General features: G+C 31.5%; 1 protein-coding gene across 2 annotated transcripts in view; it reads right to left on the bottom strand.

Moving 5' to 3' along the window:
• Positions 1 to 263: 263 nt before the first annotated feature.
• Positions 264 to 17,063, bottom strand: part of LOC143073340 (eukaryotic translation initiation factor 3 subunit J-A-like) — a 29,735-nt gene continuing 12,935 nt past the window's right edge. Inside the window, exons 1-9 of one of the 2 annotated variants that reach the window (XM_076248792.1) lie at positions 15,732 to 15,787; positions 15,564 to 15,640; positions 10,812 to 10,866; positions 8,965 to 9,050; positions 8,090 to 8,198; positions 6,350 to 6,450; positions 4,214 to 4,271; positions 3,461 to 3,534; positions 264 to 2,737 (exon numbers count right to left, since the gene is read on the bottom strand). In XM_076248792.1, the coding sequence (XP_076104907.1) occupies positions 2,609 to 2,737; positions 3,461 to 3,534; positions 4,214 to 4,271; positions 6,350 to 6,450; positions 8,090 to 8,198; positions 8,965 to 9,050; positions 10,812 to 10,866; positions 15,564 to 15,640; positions 15,732 to 15,747 (705 nt within the window). In that variant the 5' untranslated portion in view covers positions 15,748 to 15,787 and the 3' untranslated portion in view covers positions 264 to 2,608. Of the gene's footprint in view, positions 2,738 to 3,460; positions 3,535 to 4,213; positions 4,272 to 6,349; positions 6,451 to 8,089; positions 8,199 to 8,964; positions 9,051 to 10,811; positions 10,867 to 15,563; positions 15,641 to 15,731; positions 15,788 to 17,063 lie in introns of those variants that run through there. The other variant, XM_076248791.1, reaches the window with a different exon arrangement.

Genomic DNA, 17,063 nt, shown 5'->3' with positions numbered 1-17,063 from the left:
TACGTTGTGTTTTAAGGGGATATTAAGCTTCTCAATGATCAAAATATGTGTTTGTCAAATTGATATATAACCAGTGTAATTTTTCTGATAAAACGGTTGGTTTAAAATTTTTATATTTTGTCAAAGGGTCAAAGTAAATACTTTGTCAAAATTTAAAGAAAATTAAACGAGCCAAATTAATTTTAGTTAAAGTGTTGGGTACCACCTTAATTGATATAGGAAAGGCTTCCTGGTGCAACGGTTAATGGTGAATGAAAATACAATTTTTCTTAAATATGTTTATTGGTTTTGAAACTTTTTTTATTAATAAATAACATCATAATAATGGACAAAGCACTTCATTATTTCAATAGTATTTTTTAAACTACATGTTATATAAAACAAATTTTGCAGATACAAAAAAAAACTAGGTTCACCATTGACAAAATTTGTATGAAAAAGTTAAATTGATGTAAAAAAACATGGAACAAAAAGTCAATCTAGAGTGGGGCGCTCATATTCGCCGTGGACACAATTTCGCCGTTTTATGATTTTGAGGTGTTAAAACTTCAAAGGATGGCTGAAATGGCAGAAATATGCCGATAAATGATATTTTTATAACACATATGATTATTTTTGAAAATGAGACCAAATTTCGGCACTTACCGCAAAGGACCGAAAAACAGACTACGATTTTCATCCAATTTCCTGAATGAAATAAAAAGTTTTCAAAGAAGTATTTCTTAGTAATTCTTTGACTGATTGCCCTAAATTTCAGTTTTTTACACCTTTCAAATGTCTGCTATTCATCTATAATGAAATTTATTTGATAAATATTGTTTAAAGCTGCAGTTATTTGGTTTTAAATAGATGTGTAAAAACGGCGAATATGTGTCCCCCGTTGACAAAAAATCAGGAAAATTTCAAACACACTTTAATCCAACTTTTCAGTTGATTTTTCTCAAAACAAACACGTTTTCAAGCTAAGAATATTTTGCATTTGAAGTTATCTTCATATAGAAATATCAGTATACTTCAAAAACATAAAGACCTGAACATACACTGAAGAAAACATGGAAAGATATGGCGAAAATGAGCACCCCACTCTATGTATTAAATACTTGACTTCAATGTGTACAAAACAACTATTTAGTTAAAAGTTTGAATGCTAAGTTGATTTGTTACTTATAGTATGTATGCTACATGCTTTAACAAAAGAAATTTTCCTGGAGCACAAATGTCTGTACAAGATTCCCCTAAAATCGACATGATAATTGTCAGATCAAACATGTGAGATTGAGGGAGATAATTTCTATTTACAAATCATTGAAGTATTGAATTGTCTCCCTTTTTGTTGTAATAAGAATCCAAGACAATTTGAAATATCATCAATTTGGACTTCATATAAGCTCCTCCACAAAACAAAAAAAAAGATAAAAATTTAAATACAAAACATAAGAATAAACTGACATTCACAATACATGAAAGAATGTCAGATTTGTTTAATTGAAGATCAATTACTTTGCTTGATGACTGATAAACAAGAAGATGTGTCCATTAGACACCATGCAACAACTTCCTAGTAAACTTTAACCTGAACCAGGTCTGACAAACAGAGGGGAAGACCAGAAAGTATCATTAAAAGACATGGCATAAAAACATATCTTAGAGCATTTTAGCAAATATAACACACTGACCAGTCATCCACAAAAATGAAATATTGTTTATATGTAACAAAAATTTATGATTACATTAGCAAAAAGAACAGCTTTCATTAATTCTGAGGTTTATAAAAGAATATTTGCTTGTCATAGCAAATGTATCTTAAAAGAAACTCCATTATGAAAACTCATGAAAATTAAAACATTGTGTTCAAAAATAAATGTTCTGATGTCTAGATAAACAAAAATGTGTCCCAAGTACACTGATGCCCCACTCGCACTATCATTTTCTATGTTCAGTGGACCGTGAAATAGGGGTAAAAACTCTAATTTGGCATTAAAATCAGAAAAGATCATATCATAAGAAACATGTGTACCAAGTTTCAAGTTTATTGGACTTCAACTTCATCAAAAACTAGACCAAAAACTTTAACCTGAAGCAGGAAGAACGAACGGACGGACAAACGGACCCACAGACCAGAAAACATAATGCTCCTCTACTATCGTAGGTGGGGCATAAAAAAAGATTAAGACTGTTAAAAGTGGTTAGACTTTAGCTCTTATGTGAATGCTACCTAAACACACAAGTTTATATAATCTAGTTTAGCATTAAAGATTTTAAATAATTTTAAGTTAGATTAATGTTATGCATAATGTATATGTGTACATATGTGGAGTTCAGTTTAATTTGTAACCATCATAAACTTTTCTAAAAGTCTTATGAATTACAATATATTAACAAACGTTCAATTGAAGCAGAACACATTTTATCTTACAATTGAATTTAAACAAATGGATTTCCCTCCCTCAAGAAAAAGCATGCAATAAGAACAATTAGATATTCCTTGAACATCTTAGTACATTTTCCTACAATGAAATTAAGTAATTTTTCCATTTTGGGCTCCTTATTTTTCCTGTAGTGTAGTATAAGTGAAAGGCAGATGTAGGACCATACTATTTGATAGCTTCTATATAAAATCATCATCTATATCATCGTAACCATAATTGCCACTAGATGACGCCGCTAAATCGTTAAAGTCATTGTCTCTCTCTGATTTCAATGTAATTTTACTCTTCTTCTTTTTCTTATTCAATTCCTGAAATATGAATGAAATATTTTTATTTTTGCTCAAATTAATATCTTCAAATATAAAACATTCATTTTTTTTTTATTTTTTTTTTTGTAGCCATAATAAATTCAGAGTGTAACAAGAGTCTGAGTGGCTCACCTAGTAAAACGTTAGTCTTTTTTTTTTAATTGTTTATTGAATTAGCAATGCTTTCCTATTAGTCCCCTACAAAAGAAGTCGAAAGGGACTTTATGTTGCACTCAGTGTCAGGAAAATCAGTGTTCCACTTTTTTCCTCTGTTCTTGAAGGAGTATTTTTTATTTTACCATGACCAGTTACAGATTTAACCTTGAATTTTGATTTGGTCTTATGTCTCAGTCATGCTTAAAGATATTGATGTGATATTTGTTTAGTTTTACACAATGACAAGTTATGGAGATCAAGTTAAAATTGTATTCCTGAACAATGAATTTTCAACTGACTATGTATTGCCATGCAATGCTTGTTGATAGATCTCATTTAGTGATATTTTCGTATTGGTTGATACAGGTGAGCTATCAAAATAGCCATGTGATATTCTCTAATTGATTTGACCACCTATTTATTAAGTACCAACCATTGCATGTTTGTTTTTCGTGGTATCATGTGTGTGTTATATTTGTCCAACTTAGAGCTTTCTTTCATACTTTTTCTGTACTTAGTGGCCTATGAATATATATATATTTTTAATTTAATAAATTTAGTTCTAACCTTTGCTATTTTCTGTTTTTCATGGTATATATTTGTTAAATTTTGTCCCAATTTTCTACAGTCTTCAGCTTCCACTGAAAAATAACATATTCAACTGTTTATAAATTTCACATTTATAAATAGAATTAAGTGCATTTATAAGGCAAATTTTAGTAGAACTGACACTTTAAACATGCACCTTAAAAAATAGTTGATCAGCACTGATAATATATATTCAAATGCTGATATTAACAATATCAATTGACACTGTGCGAGCAATTGACAAACTGTCAGATGAATTAATGTATGCCAATGGCCTATATTTCTAAGTCTAAAATCATTATAAAAAAGGCAAATTTATTTTAAAGTGATCACAACATAAACTTTCAATGAGTTTTAAAATTGCTGAAAGCAGTCCAAGAAAACCTGAAGATCTCAACACCAGATTGGTGTCAGTTAATTTTAATGCCTATTTTCTTCAACTCCAAAACATTTTTTTCCACTTTTCCCTAAGGGACGACATCAAAAGATCGATGCAGAATAAAAAACTTAAATCAAATAGTTTGGGGGTGGGGGTCAACATTGCTGCAAGTTTTGTTAATCCAAAATCGATTTTACATATATATATATAGGTTAATCAATTTTTCCCAAATTAAGTTAAGAGGGGGTGGGGGTGGGGTAAGTGAAAAAACTATGTGAATTAAGTTTTTTATCCCACATTGAACTTTTGATGTCGTCCCTAAGCAATGACTACAGAACTTTATAAATACTTACAACTAACTACTAAATCTGTGAAGAGTTTTTCTAAAAATGAACAGTAATGTTTCGATTTCTGAAAAATAAAAAGATGTTACTTAAAGCATATTACTCAAGAAACCAAACACATGATATATACTTTTTCAGATTAAAATACTGTCAGAGATTCTTTTGAAATCGTTTTCTTGTTGTATTTTAAGGAATTTAAACAGAAAATTCAGGAACAGAAAAATTTTAATTCCCCTCAAAAATGAGCTACAGAAAGCCATCCATTTGTGATATGTATGGCTTTGGTGATGATGCAACATATTTATGTTTTAGACTACTGATTGTGTCTGCTGACAAATAATGTAAACTTAATATCAAAATAAGGTGAGGTGGTATGATTGCCAGTGAGACAACTATCCACAAAGTTGATGTAAGCAATTTATTATAGGCAACTGTTCTGCCTTCAACAATGAGAAAGACACATATTGTATAGTCGCTATAAAACGCCTAACATGAAAAATATGAAATCCAATTGAAACCCTTAAGGCCTATCTAAATAAGTTAATTTTAATGCAATTATGGTTTTCAATATATATACAGATATAGGAAGTTGTGGTGTGAGTGCCAATGAGACAACTCTCCATCCAAATCACAATTTATAAAAGTAAACCATTATAGGTCAATGTATATCGTGTTTCTTGTGGTTAGTAATTCGCTTTTGGGTTAGTAATGAAAGGCGTTGTGTTCATATCAAATTGTATTCAAGTTATGAGACGTTGCGCACAAGGCAACGTTACGTAAACAATAGGCAACGTAAACAATAGGTAACGTTAGTGACGTTAGTTACTTAGTAAATGTACAGTGGCTAATACTTGACAATGTACGGCCTTTAACCGGAGCCTTGGCTCACACTGTAGGACTCAAATCTATTGCGGGATCCAAATCTATGGCAAATGTGACGTTACAAACGCCAAACTACTCAAATCTATGGCTGATTTTTGTTTTCTCCAAATCTATGGCAGATCTTTAACTTGCATAATTTCCCAGGGAAAGAGTAACTGTTATATATAACGTCTTAATTGAACAACGCCATATCACATCGTTGCTGCCGCTAACGGTGGCGGAACCCATAAATTAGAACACCCTTTCAGATGAAGGTATTTCCCTTGACAACAATTTGCGGATGGTTTAAAGGAAGATATGACCTTTAATCCGGAAGAGGGACAAAATGTGATGTACAGGCCGAATCCCGCGATGAATAAAGGCACTGCTGTTTTCAGTACAATATATTTTGGGAAACTGGAGTTATCGAAAATATTTCATCGTCTACTGCCGGCAAAGTTTATAAAGTGACAGATCAAATTACCGGATACAAATTTGATTTAAATCATCATCATCAAATAAAAAGATGTCATAAGAATGAAATAACTATTTAGTCTTAGCTGCATAATTGTTTTTTTGTTAGTGGCTTTGAACTAGCTGTTAGTAACTGCGAGTACTCTCGGATCAGTACTTGGTGTCTTTTTCTTTTGCTAAGGGATTAACTAGTTTGTATGATGAATCGGTTACACATGCACAATGCACAGATAAGAAAATGCTTATTTTTAAGGGACACATCATTTCATGATCTTGAAGTTTGTATTAAGGTTTTTGAATTCATCATTAACAAAGTTTTATGTTTATGTTATGATTTGGTTGACTATATATTCTTCCGTTGTTATATATTTCCATTTGTTAAAGACAAGTCATTGGTCGTATATGTACTGCATTGTTTTCCATTTGCACAAAATTTACCATAGATTTGGAAACAGCAAAAATCCGCCATAGATTAGGAAATTACAAAACTTGCCATAGATTTAGGATTGTAAAAAATCTGCCATAGATTTGGGATGACATGTCATATTTCCATAGATTAGGAATCTGCCATAGATTTGGAACCTACCATAGATTTGAGCCCTACATACATGCAGACTGGCGTCTTAAAATTTAAATAACACTTTTAAATAACTGATTGATTTTGCAACTTGGCTTTTAATTATACCAACTTTATATGGCATCATTATGAAACAACATTTTTCATAACCATTGTACACAGTATGAGTAAACATACTTTTAAAATAACGTAAAATAAGTTTGAAACAACTGTTATAAATATTATATTCTTACTTCAAAAGTTGTAATTTTATTTTTTATAGCTTCACCAAACTTGTCAAAACTTTCTTCATCTTCTGGGAACATTCCATCTATACCTGAACCTTTATTAATACCTAAAATGCAAAATATACACACAATTAAAAATGGAATTTAGAAATTTGAATAGTTTTAATAAATCTAGTGATCACAGATACCTTAACTTTCATAACTGATTGTTGATTAACGTAATTTTCAGCACAAGCTACTTGATGGCCATGAATTTATATTGACGGAGGAAGCCAGGGTAACAAGAACCATAGTCTTTGGCAGGAACACTAGTCATCCTAGTCAAATAAGCCTGAAGTCAACACACCTTGACAAGAGCAAGCTTCCCAACAAAAAAAGTCTGTATTGACAGGCAAATGAGCACAATAGATGAAAAACTATTACCACTCGGCCCTCCAACACTGACATAAAAATAAATTTTCAGTCAATACCAAAACCGAAAAAAATCAAATTGTTAAATTGATGTGTATTATATCTTCCATAGCAATATTAAAAATTTCAAGATAAGCAAACTGGTACTTTCATTATGACCTGGAAACCACAGATGGATTTTCCAACATATGCATCATATATCACCTTTTTGAAGCAAGTATTAAAATTGGAGAATGGTTTCAATTGACCTCCACTAGCCAACCAATTATGGGGGACAAAGTACAGATTTTATCCAAGGCCAAATAAAAAAGTATGTGTGGTTCCAGTTACATCTGAAAAAAAGTTAGGGTAGGTAGGTAGGGATTTTTTTTTATTTTATGGTTTTTTTTTACATTGAGTCTATGGGAGCAACATTCTGACTTTAACAGTGCTTAATGAAAAATGACAACAAAATCTTTAGGGAAGGCTATTTTTAAGCCGAAAAAGTAGGGACGGTATACGTAGGGTTACTGGAACCACACATATATTTTTATTTGGCCCAAAAATCAAGATTATGATGAAATTTCATACAATGAATTGTCTTATTTTTTAAACTTTTACATTTGACTACATAACCAGTAAGCTTGTATTTTGTCTATTTACATTTGACTACATAACCAGTAAGCTTGTATGTTGTCTATTTCCATTTGACTACATAACCAGTAAGCTTGTATGTTGTCTATTTACATTTGACTACATAACCAGTAAGCTTGTATGTTGTCTATTTTAGCATCCATGACATTGACATTTGACCTACTGATCTGAAAATAAATAGGTTCTTCCTTTCCCTTTGCTTTTGTATAAAACTTTCATGTTAATCAAACAATAGCAACTCAATTAATCATCTGAAATCTTTCTTTTCATTTTTAGTATTAACAGCAAACTTAATCTCAATCCATTTATAGACTACTTCCCCTTTCCAATATCGTCCAACCATTCCCGTTTGAGTAAGACATGCGAAAGTTAATATCTGGTAAACATTTGATTCAGAACCTAAAGAGGTAAAGATATCAAAGCCATGATAATGTGCTCCTGCCATATATTTTTTCCGGAGAGATCAACAAGATGAAAAGAGGATATCTTTTCTTTACATACATTGCCTTGAATGTTATTTGTTTTCTATCAAATAAGATGTTCCCTCCTGTTGAGTACAAAGCAAAAGTGATTAAATTCTGTTGAGTACAAAGCAAAAATGATTAAATTGTCAAAGTCAGACACTCTAACCTACAAAAACTTATTTGAGAAAAAACGTATAATCTTTTAGACGTGAAGCCTTCTAGCCTCTAAAATAATTACCAAAAGCTTCTTTTGCTAACTGTAAATCTGATTCTTCTTGTAATCGCTGCTTTTTCAATTTATCTGCAATTTCCTCTTCTGGTGTTAATTTCCTATTTTTTTCTTGTTCCTAAAATTAACATGTACCCATAAAATCATCACTACAAAGCAGTATTTAACACTGATTTTAAACTTGAAAGTTTGGGGAAACTGAAATCGGAAGTTTCTTAAAAATATTTTTAATTTTTCATCTATAACTTTACACTATTAGATTTATACCAAAAAAAATCCTATTTCTTCAGTTAATGGTTTGCCTGCCTACCCTTTTTGATAGTGTTGAGCAAGACACTTAGAAAAGGTGTATAAAATTATTTCAGCTTAATGGTCATTAATCAACTAAAAAAAACATAACCACATCTTGGTATACATTTTTCACAATATCTAGCTTTCTATATAAAGTTTCTACAAGAAATTGTTTTTCAAATGACCATATGACGCAATAATTGGCAGGCCAATACAATATTTTGTTCTAGTCATGTTTGATGAAAATGTGTCTTTACTATTGCAAAAGTTGTATAAGAATAAACCTGTTATTGTGCTATGCTTACCATGTATTGCATTTCAAACTATCAGAAGAAAGGAAATAGGTATCTTACAGAGATTTTATAACTAAACACAGGTTAGTAACAATATTAAAATTTAAAGTATGGGCTAACAGGTAGTAGGTACCTATCAGAAAGTTCTGAAATGTGTGACAAGTTCTAATTATTGATCAAGCAACTTGGAAGACACTGTTTAGAGTATCAATCAGACTGTAATTTACTGTTACAATTTGGCCAAACAATATATAAATGGCCATTAAACATGTTAAATAAAGAGAAATAAGTTAAAATTACAGCTTCTTCTGCAGCAAGTTTGGCAGCTTGTTTTTCTGCTATTCTGTCAGCTAATTTCTTTTTCTTTCTCTGAAAAGGCTTCCCTTCTGAAAGAAATGATGTATTACATGTATATCAGAAAAGTTCTAATTTCCTAGCTTTTTACAGGGGTTTCACATTCCTGTGCTTATTGTAGATTCAATTTAGTTCACTAGATCTATGAAGGTTTTTGATGGAAAACAATGTGATGGTTGTGGTTCATGCACATATAAGACTTGTTCTATTTTGTAACAAGAACTGGATCAGGTGTTGATTTGTCTATTTTTTTCTTCAGTCAGGCATTGGTGGTTTGTACTGTCCCATATTTTTCTGTTAGACCACACCAATTTAATTTCTTGTTCTACGGATTTTTGAACTCCAAAAATTGAGGAGAGCGAGCGATTTGAAAATTTTAATAAAAAAATATTTAATTTGCAAATTTTTGAGGCAAAGCTTAAAAAGTAAAGGCGAGCGATTATAATTTTTTTTTGTAAACATAAAATAGTAGGTTTTGACTATATTAAAACTTGATTTATCACTTGTACCTTGACATATCTTTAATTTATGAAGTATTTTTTCCCTGTTCAACAAGAAATAATTGAATAATTAAATCTGGCCTATGTATGTGTGACTGACAATGAGACAATTCTCCATCCAAGTCATAATCAGGTTCAGAACAACCCCTTAATGTTATGAATATCCCTTTTATGAGAGGTCAATATATTTATTTTGTAAAAACACTTTTAGTACAGAAGGGGTAATATTTTCCCAAAGAACTATAATATCTATATGGTATTAAATGGTCAAAACATGTCCAAGAATTTAACAGTTTTATATTATTCAAAATAAGTGGACCTCTCTTTTAAAAGATGTTTAAAATATAATGTATTTCTCCTCTTTTTGAGTAAAAAATTCTAAGTTTTCAAAGGTTTTGTATAGTAGCACTATACAAATCTTTAGTATTTCTGTTTTCTTTTCTACAACAGTGAACATGGTTAAATGACCCCTTCAAGGCCCTTGTCTGAGGGATTACCTGATAATAACAAACATAGGTCAAAGTACAGCCTTTTACGCAGAGCTTTGATCCAGACCAAACAGCAAGGTATAAGGGACCACAACTTAGTATTGTACACAATTCGAACAGGAAAACCAACGATCTAATTTATATTTCCAAACGGGAAAATACCAATGAACCACACCAACAAACGATAACTGCTGAACGATTGGTCCCTGAATCAATCAGGACCAGTGCAAAAACCTGCAGCAGGTATGACCGTCAGCATACATTATAATTGCAGTTGAGGGCAAATCCTTCAGAAGTTCTTTGTACTTTATTTTAACTACGAACATTTTTTGATAGGGAATATAAGTCTGGAGGAAAGAAACCAATGTTTTGTTCTGCACAGGTGTTTCCACTGTTATATATTTATATCGGAGCACTCCCGCTTGGAATAAATTGGTTTCATGCTGAAACAAATATTCTCACAGATATTTACAGTGTCGTGAGGTGTTTATAGGTTTAAAATCGTTATATAAAGGTTATACTATGATCTTTTTATAATATTTACAAAAAAAAACGGTATGGGAAATGGACATGATTACATTTCCGGATGCAGGAAGCGGGAATATAATAAAAATCTGTCTTGAAAAAAATAGGCACGGGCGGGTCCGTCGAACAAGGAATTAAATTGGTGTGGCCTTATCCTTTAATTTAATAATTTTAAGTTCATTTTCTCATAGGCATGCATTATCCCGTTTTTTTAAATGACCATAGTGCAGTTCAAATTGGCTACAGTGTGTATTTTTATTAATAGGACAAATCAACATACCCTGATCTTTTTCTTCTGTCTTCTTTTCTTCATCATCGTCATCCTCCCAATTATCCTGTAAACAAAAGTTTTAATTTGTATTGAGCGCATTATAACTTATACAATTACCAGATAAGAACATTTTAATTGTCATTTTTTTTCTGACCAACATGCAAAAGGAAACCATTTGTCATTCTAAATATTTCATATGTCACATTTGAAATTTAATTAGGAACAGTGGTTAATCATATATCAGAATCCCTTAAAGGGAAAATTCGCGATTTTTTTCTTATGGTTTAAATATGTTCATAATGACATAATATATATATTCACAAAGTTTTATCGCTAAATGTGCAGTAATAAAGGAGAAATTCAATAATTAATGAAAAAATATTAACTACTTCCTGTAGGTCGTGACGTTTTCTCCTGGTTTTTGCATGCCGGGATTTAAAATACAATCATTAAAAGTCTTGGTTTTTAATCATATTTTAACGTAATCGTAAGCGCGCCGATGACTTATGCTTTATCTAATAACCAGCCGATAATAAGAAGATAAAACGCACAGACGTGCAATTGTACACATTCATGAGATAAATTTTCTATTTTAAACGTATATATTCGAATTATTTTTTTAGACAACACAAAAAGTTATAAAATTATTTTTAATTAATGCATTTTCGGACTGATAAGGTGAACAAATTAAAGTATAATAATCTGTAAAGACAATATGTTGGTGTACTCTTATTGACCTTTTACTATCTCTGCTATGACTAGGTTTATACGATGTGTGTATTCACGGTTCTGTGGCAATACTCGTAGATGACTTGTTTAAAGGTAAATTGTTATTTGCACTTCGGTATTTAACCACGTCTCTAGGGCACACCTTGCCAGGTGTGACTGTCTATTCGGATCAGTGGATTATAAAACAAGGGAGCATTTAATACACACATTAAAAATACAGGTGACAAATAAAAATAGATCGCCGTGGAATTATTTAGTTATATTTGGTGCTATTATTTATTTGAATTCAAATAAATTAATTTACTAAGAAATAAACAGTTTTGGGTTAAAGACGGGAAACTTAATTCATGTGTCAGAATAAAATGATATACACCTCTTGTCCTTGATTTAAGTCTCATAAAAAAGGGGAACTTAGAAATTAGAAATAGCTTTACCAAATCATTTTGATTGTCTTTATTAGGCAAAAAAATGTACGAGAACACTTACATTTAGACTTTTGAAACCCATGTATTAATTAATATCTGAAACTATCTGAAGATAACTCTACCGAAGCGGAATATAATTGTACGAATAAAGAAAAAAAAATTGTTTTTAAATCTTTGCACATTTATGATTAATTATTGTTATCTAATGTTCATTTAATTACTTAATTAGTACCTAAAATATGGCTACCGCTCGGACAGTGTATATATGGTCCCAAAATTAATCATAAAATCATAACTAAAAATGTCTTGTTCGGAGGTTGATAGTAAAAAAAAAGAAGAAAAAAAAAAAAAAAAAAAAAAAAGAGGTTGATAGTACTAACAGTGGTTCCAGTCCGGTCAAGAGAGGCAGATTTTGACGAGTATGGTCAATTTGGGTACGCACTAGAGCCAGAGTATACCGAAGAAGAGCTCCATAAAATTGAAGCTGCAGAAAGTTCCCGAAATCAAGATATCCTTAGCAACCCTCGCCAGTTTAACACAGATTGGTGTTCGTGTACTAAAGGCATAGTTATTCCGTTATTGACGGAATGTCTTTGTTGGCACGAATTTACTCTCTTTGATGGTAATACTGAATTGGGTGAATGCATTAGTGACAATATCGATTTCAGAACAGTTTGTCTGAACCCGGTTGTTCTTGAAACAAGCTGTATAAGTTTTCCGAGGTACAAGCGCCATAGAGGGAGAGCTCCAGACGTACTAACTCACAGCCATGTTCACATTTAGTTGAATTATACAATATACTTTTACTTTTGTTCACTGTTGAAGGCCATACCGTGACTTATATAGCTGCTTAAGTCCACTTCATTTGGGTAAGTGTCTCCCAAGTAAACAAACCACAACTTCTTATTTAATCAAATGACTTATCTTTTTGCGAAAGTTTGGTATGCAAAAGTGCAAAGTTATAAATGGGTGTCTTGCAATATCGAAGTGATAATCTATTTGTCAGATCTCTTATATCTTTTGACGAAATCAAACCATCATGGTAAATTCTGCATTGGTATAGACCGAAGTGTACTAAATGATATTCATATTTTACATGTTAAATGAATGAACAAATATTAAACCTATCTTTTTATTGTTTTCCGCCCATGTCTGCTCATCGCCAGAAATAAAGTTTGTCGCACGAAAAAATGGTATTCATTCCAGAGTCAAAATTTAAAGAACTTATTTTCCATGTTTTCTGGTATTGTACGAAAGAGAATTGACCTAACAAAAGAATTGCTATCTTAGGCTGTTAGTAACACATGTAGAGCAGTGGGTCGTTGTTGGACATATAAATCTTAGAAAGTGTATCATCTGTTAAATTTGCAGGTCACTGAAAGGCAGGGTTCGAAATAAGCGCTATCCCGCTTGCCCGAGGCAAGTAAAATCTGCAGCGGGCAAGTGAATCTCATCACATAGTTGTCCGCCGGGCAAGTTGAAATTTTGTGTTTGTGTTTCATTCTATCATGTCAATTAATATAATAATATATGCAATAGGTCTTAACCATTTATTGTTAATGAATTTGTGCCAATAAAATATTTGTATAACTATGTCAGACGTAATTTTGTACGATGTACAACTGTGTATTATTGTATTACTATTTTCGCCGTCTTTATTTATTTCATATGCGCATGCCAGGAAATCGTAAACATCGTAGTTTGTCCCGAATAATTCTATTGGTCAATTCCTATGCGTAAGCCAATGAGCGCCGTCGTTTTAGAATGTTCAGTCGCACCTGCTCGGGGATTTCCGCTACTAATCGTGAAAGGAAGTCGATACAATGATCCAATCAGAACGCGTTTTGCAAACGACTTTTGAGTTGATTTAAAAATGAAAGTAGAAAGAAACAAATGGAAAACTTTTTAGTAAATTATGTCCCCCCTTTAAAAAAAACTTAAAGAATCCAACGTCAATAGGGTTGAGCAACAACAAAAATATGAAGAGGGAAATAGAAAACGTAAAATTTTTTTGTCATTTTTTTTGTAAAAGTAAAGTTTTTGTTTAAAAAAGGGTGTATAGAAACTTGAAATCATCTGCCAGGAGAGGTCTAGAATGCAGGATTTGGCACCATTTACCCCAGAGCTTCTGGAGCCCTTAAGCGGCCCCCAGACCCCTCGCCGTAAGCGGCGCTGACGGCTTCGCCGTCCGCATTAGTCGGGCAAGTTAACAGATACAAGGGCAAGTTAATCTAGATATTGACTTGCCCTTTGGGCAAGTCAATGGTCTTTTCTTATTTCTACCCCTGAAAGGGGAACTCCCATACAGAAGTAGGTGTTGAGGATGATTTTTTTTTAAATCAATATTTCTGGTATGTTCCAATCTGTCCTTTACTATTGACAACGAGTTTATATTACATTTTCCTAAATTAACCCTTGGAAAAAATATGTAAATAGATTTTTATTTCTTCAAATCTTTTTTTTTATGTATTATTTATATTTTTATAAATAATATTCTTTACACCAGAAATGTTATTTATAAACAAGCGTATGAGTTAAGTAATGACTAGTATATTATATCACTTTCGGACACGCAAGACAGAGATGTATATTATACACCTGATAGTTCAAAATGGAAAGTTATAAGTTATCGGCCGTGTACACCGATCAATACCTACAGAAGTGAAACGATGCATGAACTTGCAAGCCCGACAGGAAATCGCTTGAATACCTGGACGTGTCACCTCACACCCCTCACAATACCTTTGGGAGTAATACCTTAAGCCATGCTGGTGATCAGATGAGGGAAGATCCGAATTTATTTGAATAAAGTTTATTACTTTAAAGAATTATGAACGAATTACATTTTCGAAAACAATTTTCACGGAACACTTATTTATGATTTGAACTTTGACTTTTTAATTAATTCCAATATTAACAGTTTAAAAATAACAGACTATGGTTATTTAAAAAAAAAATAAGAACATTTTCCGTATCAAGTTAGTTAGTCAGATAAAACAACCGTACGATTGACAAGATATCGACACGCAATTACGACTACATCGGTTACTGTAGTTTTGGTCCTTTGTGGTTTATAGACATATCGTGATTTTTAATCGTAGAAGATGACAAAATGGCGGAACGCAGAGAATTGATACTCAAAATTTAAAATCGATGGTGATCTCTTATCTAGCGGAATAAAACTTTAATATCTATAAATTTGAGAATTTTTATACAGAATGGACATAATATCAATTTTTGATTTTTTTGCGAAGTTTCCCTTTAAGAAAATATCTCAGGATTATTAGTGTGATCACTTCAAAGGTAGGTGGTTTTTCTTTTCGCGATTTATGAATGGAATGTGAAAAACTATATCTCGAGTGAACGCGATTGATAGTTAAGATTATTTTAACCGATAACCGCTACGAATTTCAGCTGACGGCGAGTATAGGCAAAATGAAACAGCTGTCACATGTAAAGGATTGATCCAGGAAGGATCCAGTAATGATGAGCAATAGATTTAATATGTTAAATTAAGATTCCAAATCACGACTACGTTTAATTGTCTTCTAAACAAAGAATGAAGAAAACCATGTAATTTGAAACGTGTAAAAAAAATCGTACAAACCTTGACATCATCTTCATCCTCCCCTTCCCACTGATCCGTTGTCTTCACAGGTACTTCTGGCTCAAAATCATCGGCATCTACAAAATATGAAATAAATAAATCATAAAATTCATTTAAAATTGTAATTAAGAACTTAGTTAGTCATAAATATGTTCTCCACATGTTTACCCCATGCGTCAGACATCTTGAAGTTCTAGAAACTAAAAATAGAAATTATTTGCGCGGGAATGCAATTTTTTTGGAAGGTAATAAAATAATTCTTTTGAGTTACAATATTATTTGATATTTTTCGTATAATCTTAAAATTATTTCAATACATTATTTTGAAAAATATTTATTTAATTATTTTAGACTGGTTTCACGAAAATAGAATTCTGAAAGGATAAATTACTTCACGCTGACAGGAAACCAGAATATCGGGTCTCACTAATTAGCGACAACAAGCGTCAAGAAGCGACAACAAGCGTCAACAAGCGACAAGAAGCGACAACAAAAATTATTTTAGCGACAACAAGCGACAAGAAGACTATTTAGCGACAAGAAAACATTTTTTTTTATTAGATATAAAGAAATTTGTATTTAATGTTTTTTTTTAAATATACGAGCAGATATGTCTAATTAAAAAGTTTATATTAGTATATTGGTAGATGAAGAAATTTTACATTTGTGAAAAAGAAAGAGATTGAGCTTCTTTTTTTTAATTTTTAAATATGAAGAATATGTATAAGATAATGTATGTATCTGTTTTCATCAAAGTCAAAGTATGAATAAACGAATGGAGATATTGTAACACAATTTGTGTTTCATATCATTAATTATTATTATTATTACTGGAGTATTAATGATCATTAATTAGGAAATTCATTAAGAAGGAATTAATTCTTATCCTCCTGTTTGGTTTCAGTTCTTTGCATTTCACAATTTGTGTCAATATTTTCAGGACAATGATGCACAAGTAATTCATTTTGCGAGCTTAATACATATTGCACGAAAAGAGTTTTAAAAAACAAATTATAAGATAAATAATATGTTCTAAAACACAAGGAAAAGTAATTTCATAATACAATAATTAAACGTAATACTGGCTGTTATTCATAATAGATGATAAAATATTATGTAAATAATGTTTCATTTTTTTCTATCAATTTTAACTTTCTTGTCGCTAAAATTATTTTCTTTTGCATGTTCTTTTAATATTTATTGCAATAATTAGTTTTGATTAAAAAAAAATGTTTTCTTGTCGCTAAATAGTTTCTTGTCGCTTGTTGTCGCTAAAATAATTCTTGTTGTCGCTTCTTGTCGCTTGTTGACGCTTGTTGTCGCTAAAATTCTTGTTGTCGCTAATTAGTTAGTCTCGATTACCCAGACGCTTGAATTTTACAAATCAAACGTCTGGGTTTTCGCAATGGTAAAAATTCTTATGACAGATTTCTGTCAGAGACTCGGAACATTTTGGATTATTCGTAGACCCTATGAAAAGTAACGATAGTATCCGAAATG

This window comes from Mytilus galloprovincialis, chromosome 4, assembly GCF_965363235.1.
Source record: "Mytilus galloprovincialis chromosome 4, xbMytGall1.hap1.1, whole genome shotgun sequence".
NCBI lineage: Eukaryota > Metazoa > Mollusca > Bivalvia > Mytilida > Mytilidae > Mytilus > Mytilus galloprovincialis.
The sequence above is the reverse complement of the archived record's forward strand: the minus strand, read 5'-3'. Positions and strand labels throughout refer to the sequence as shown.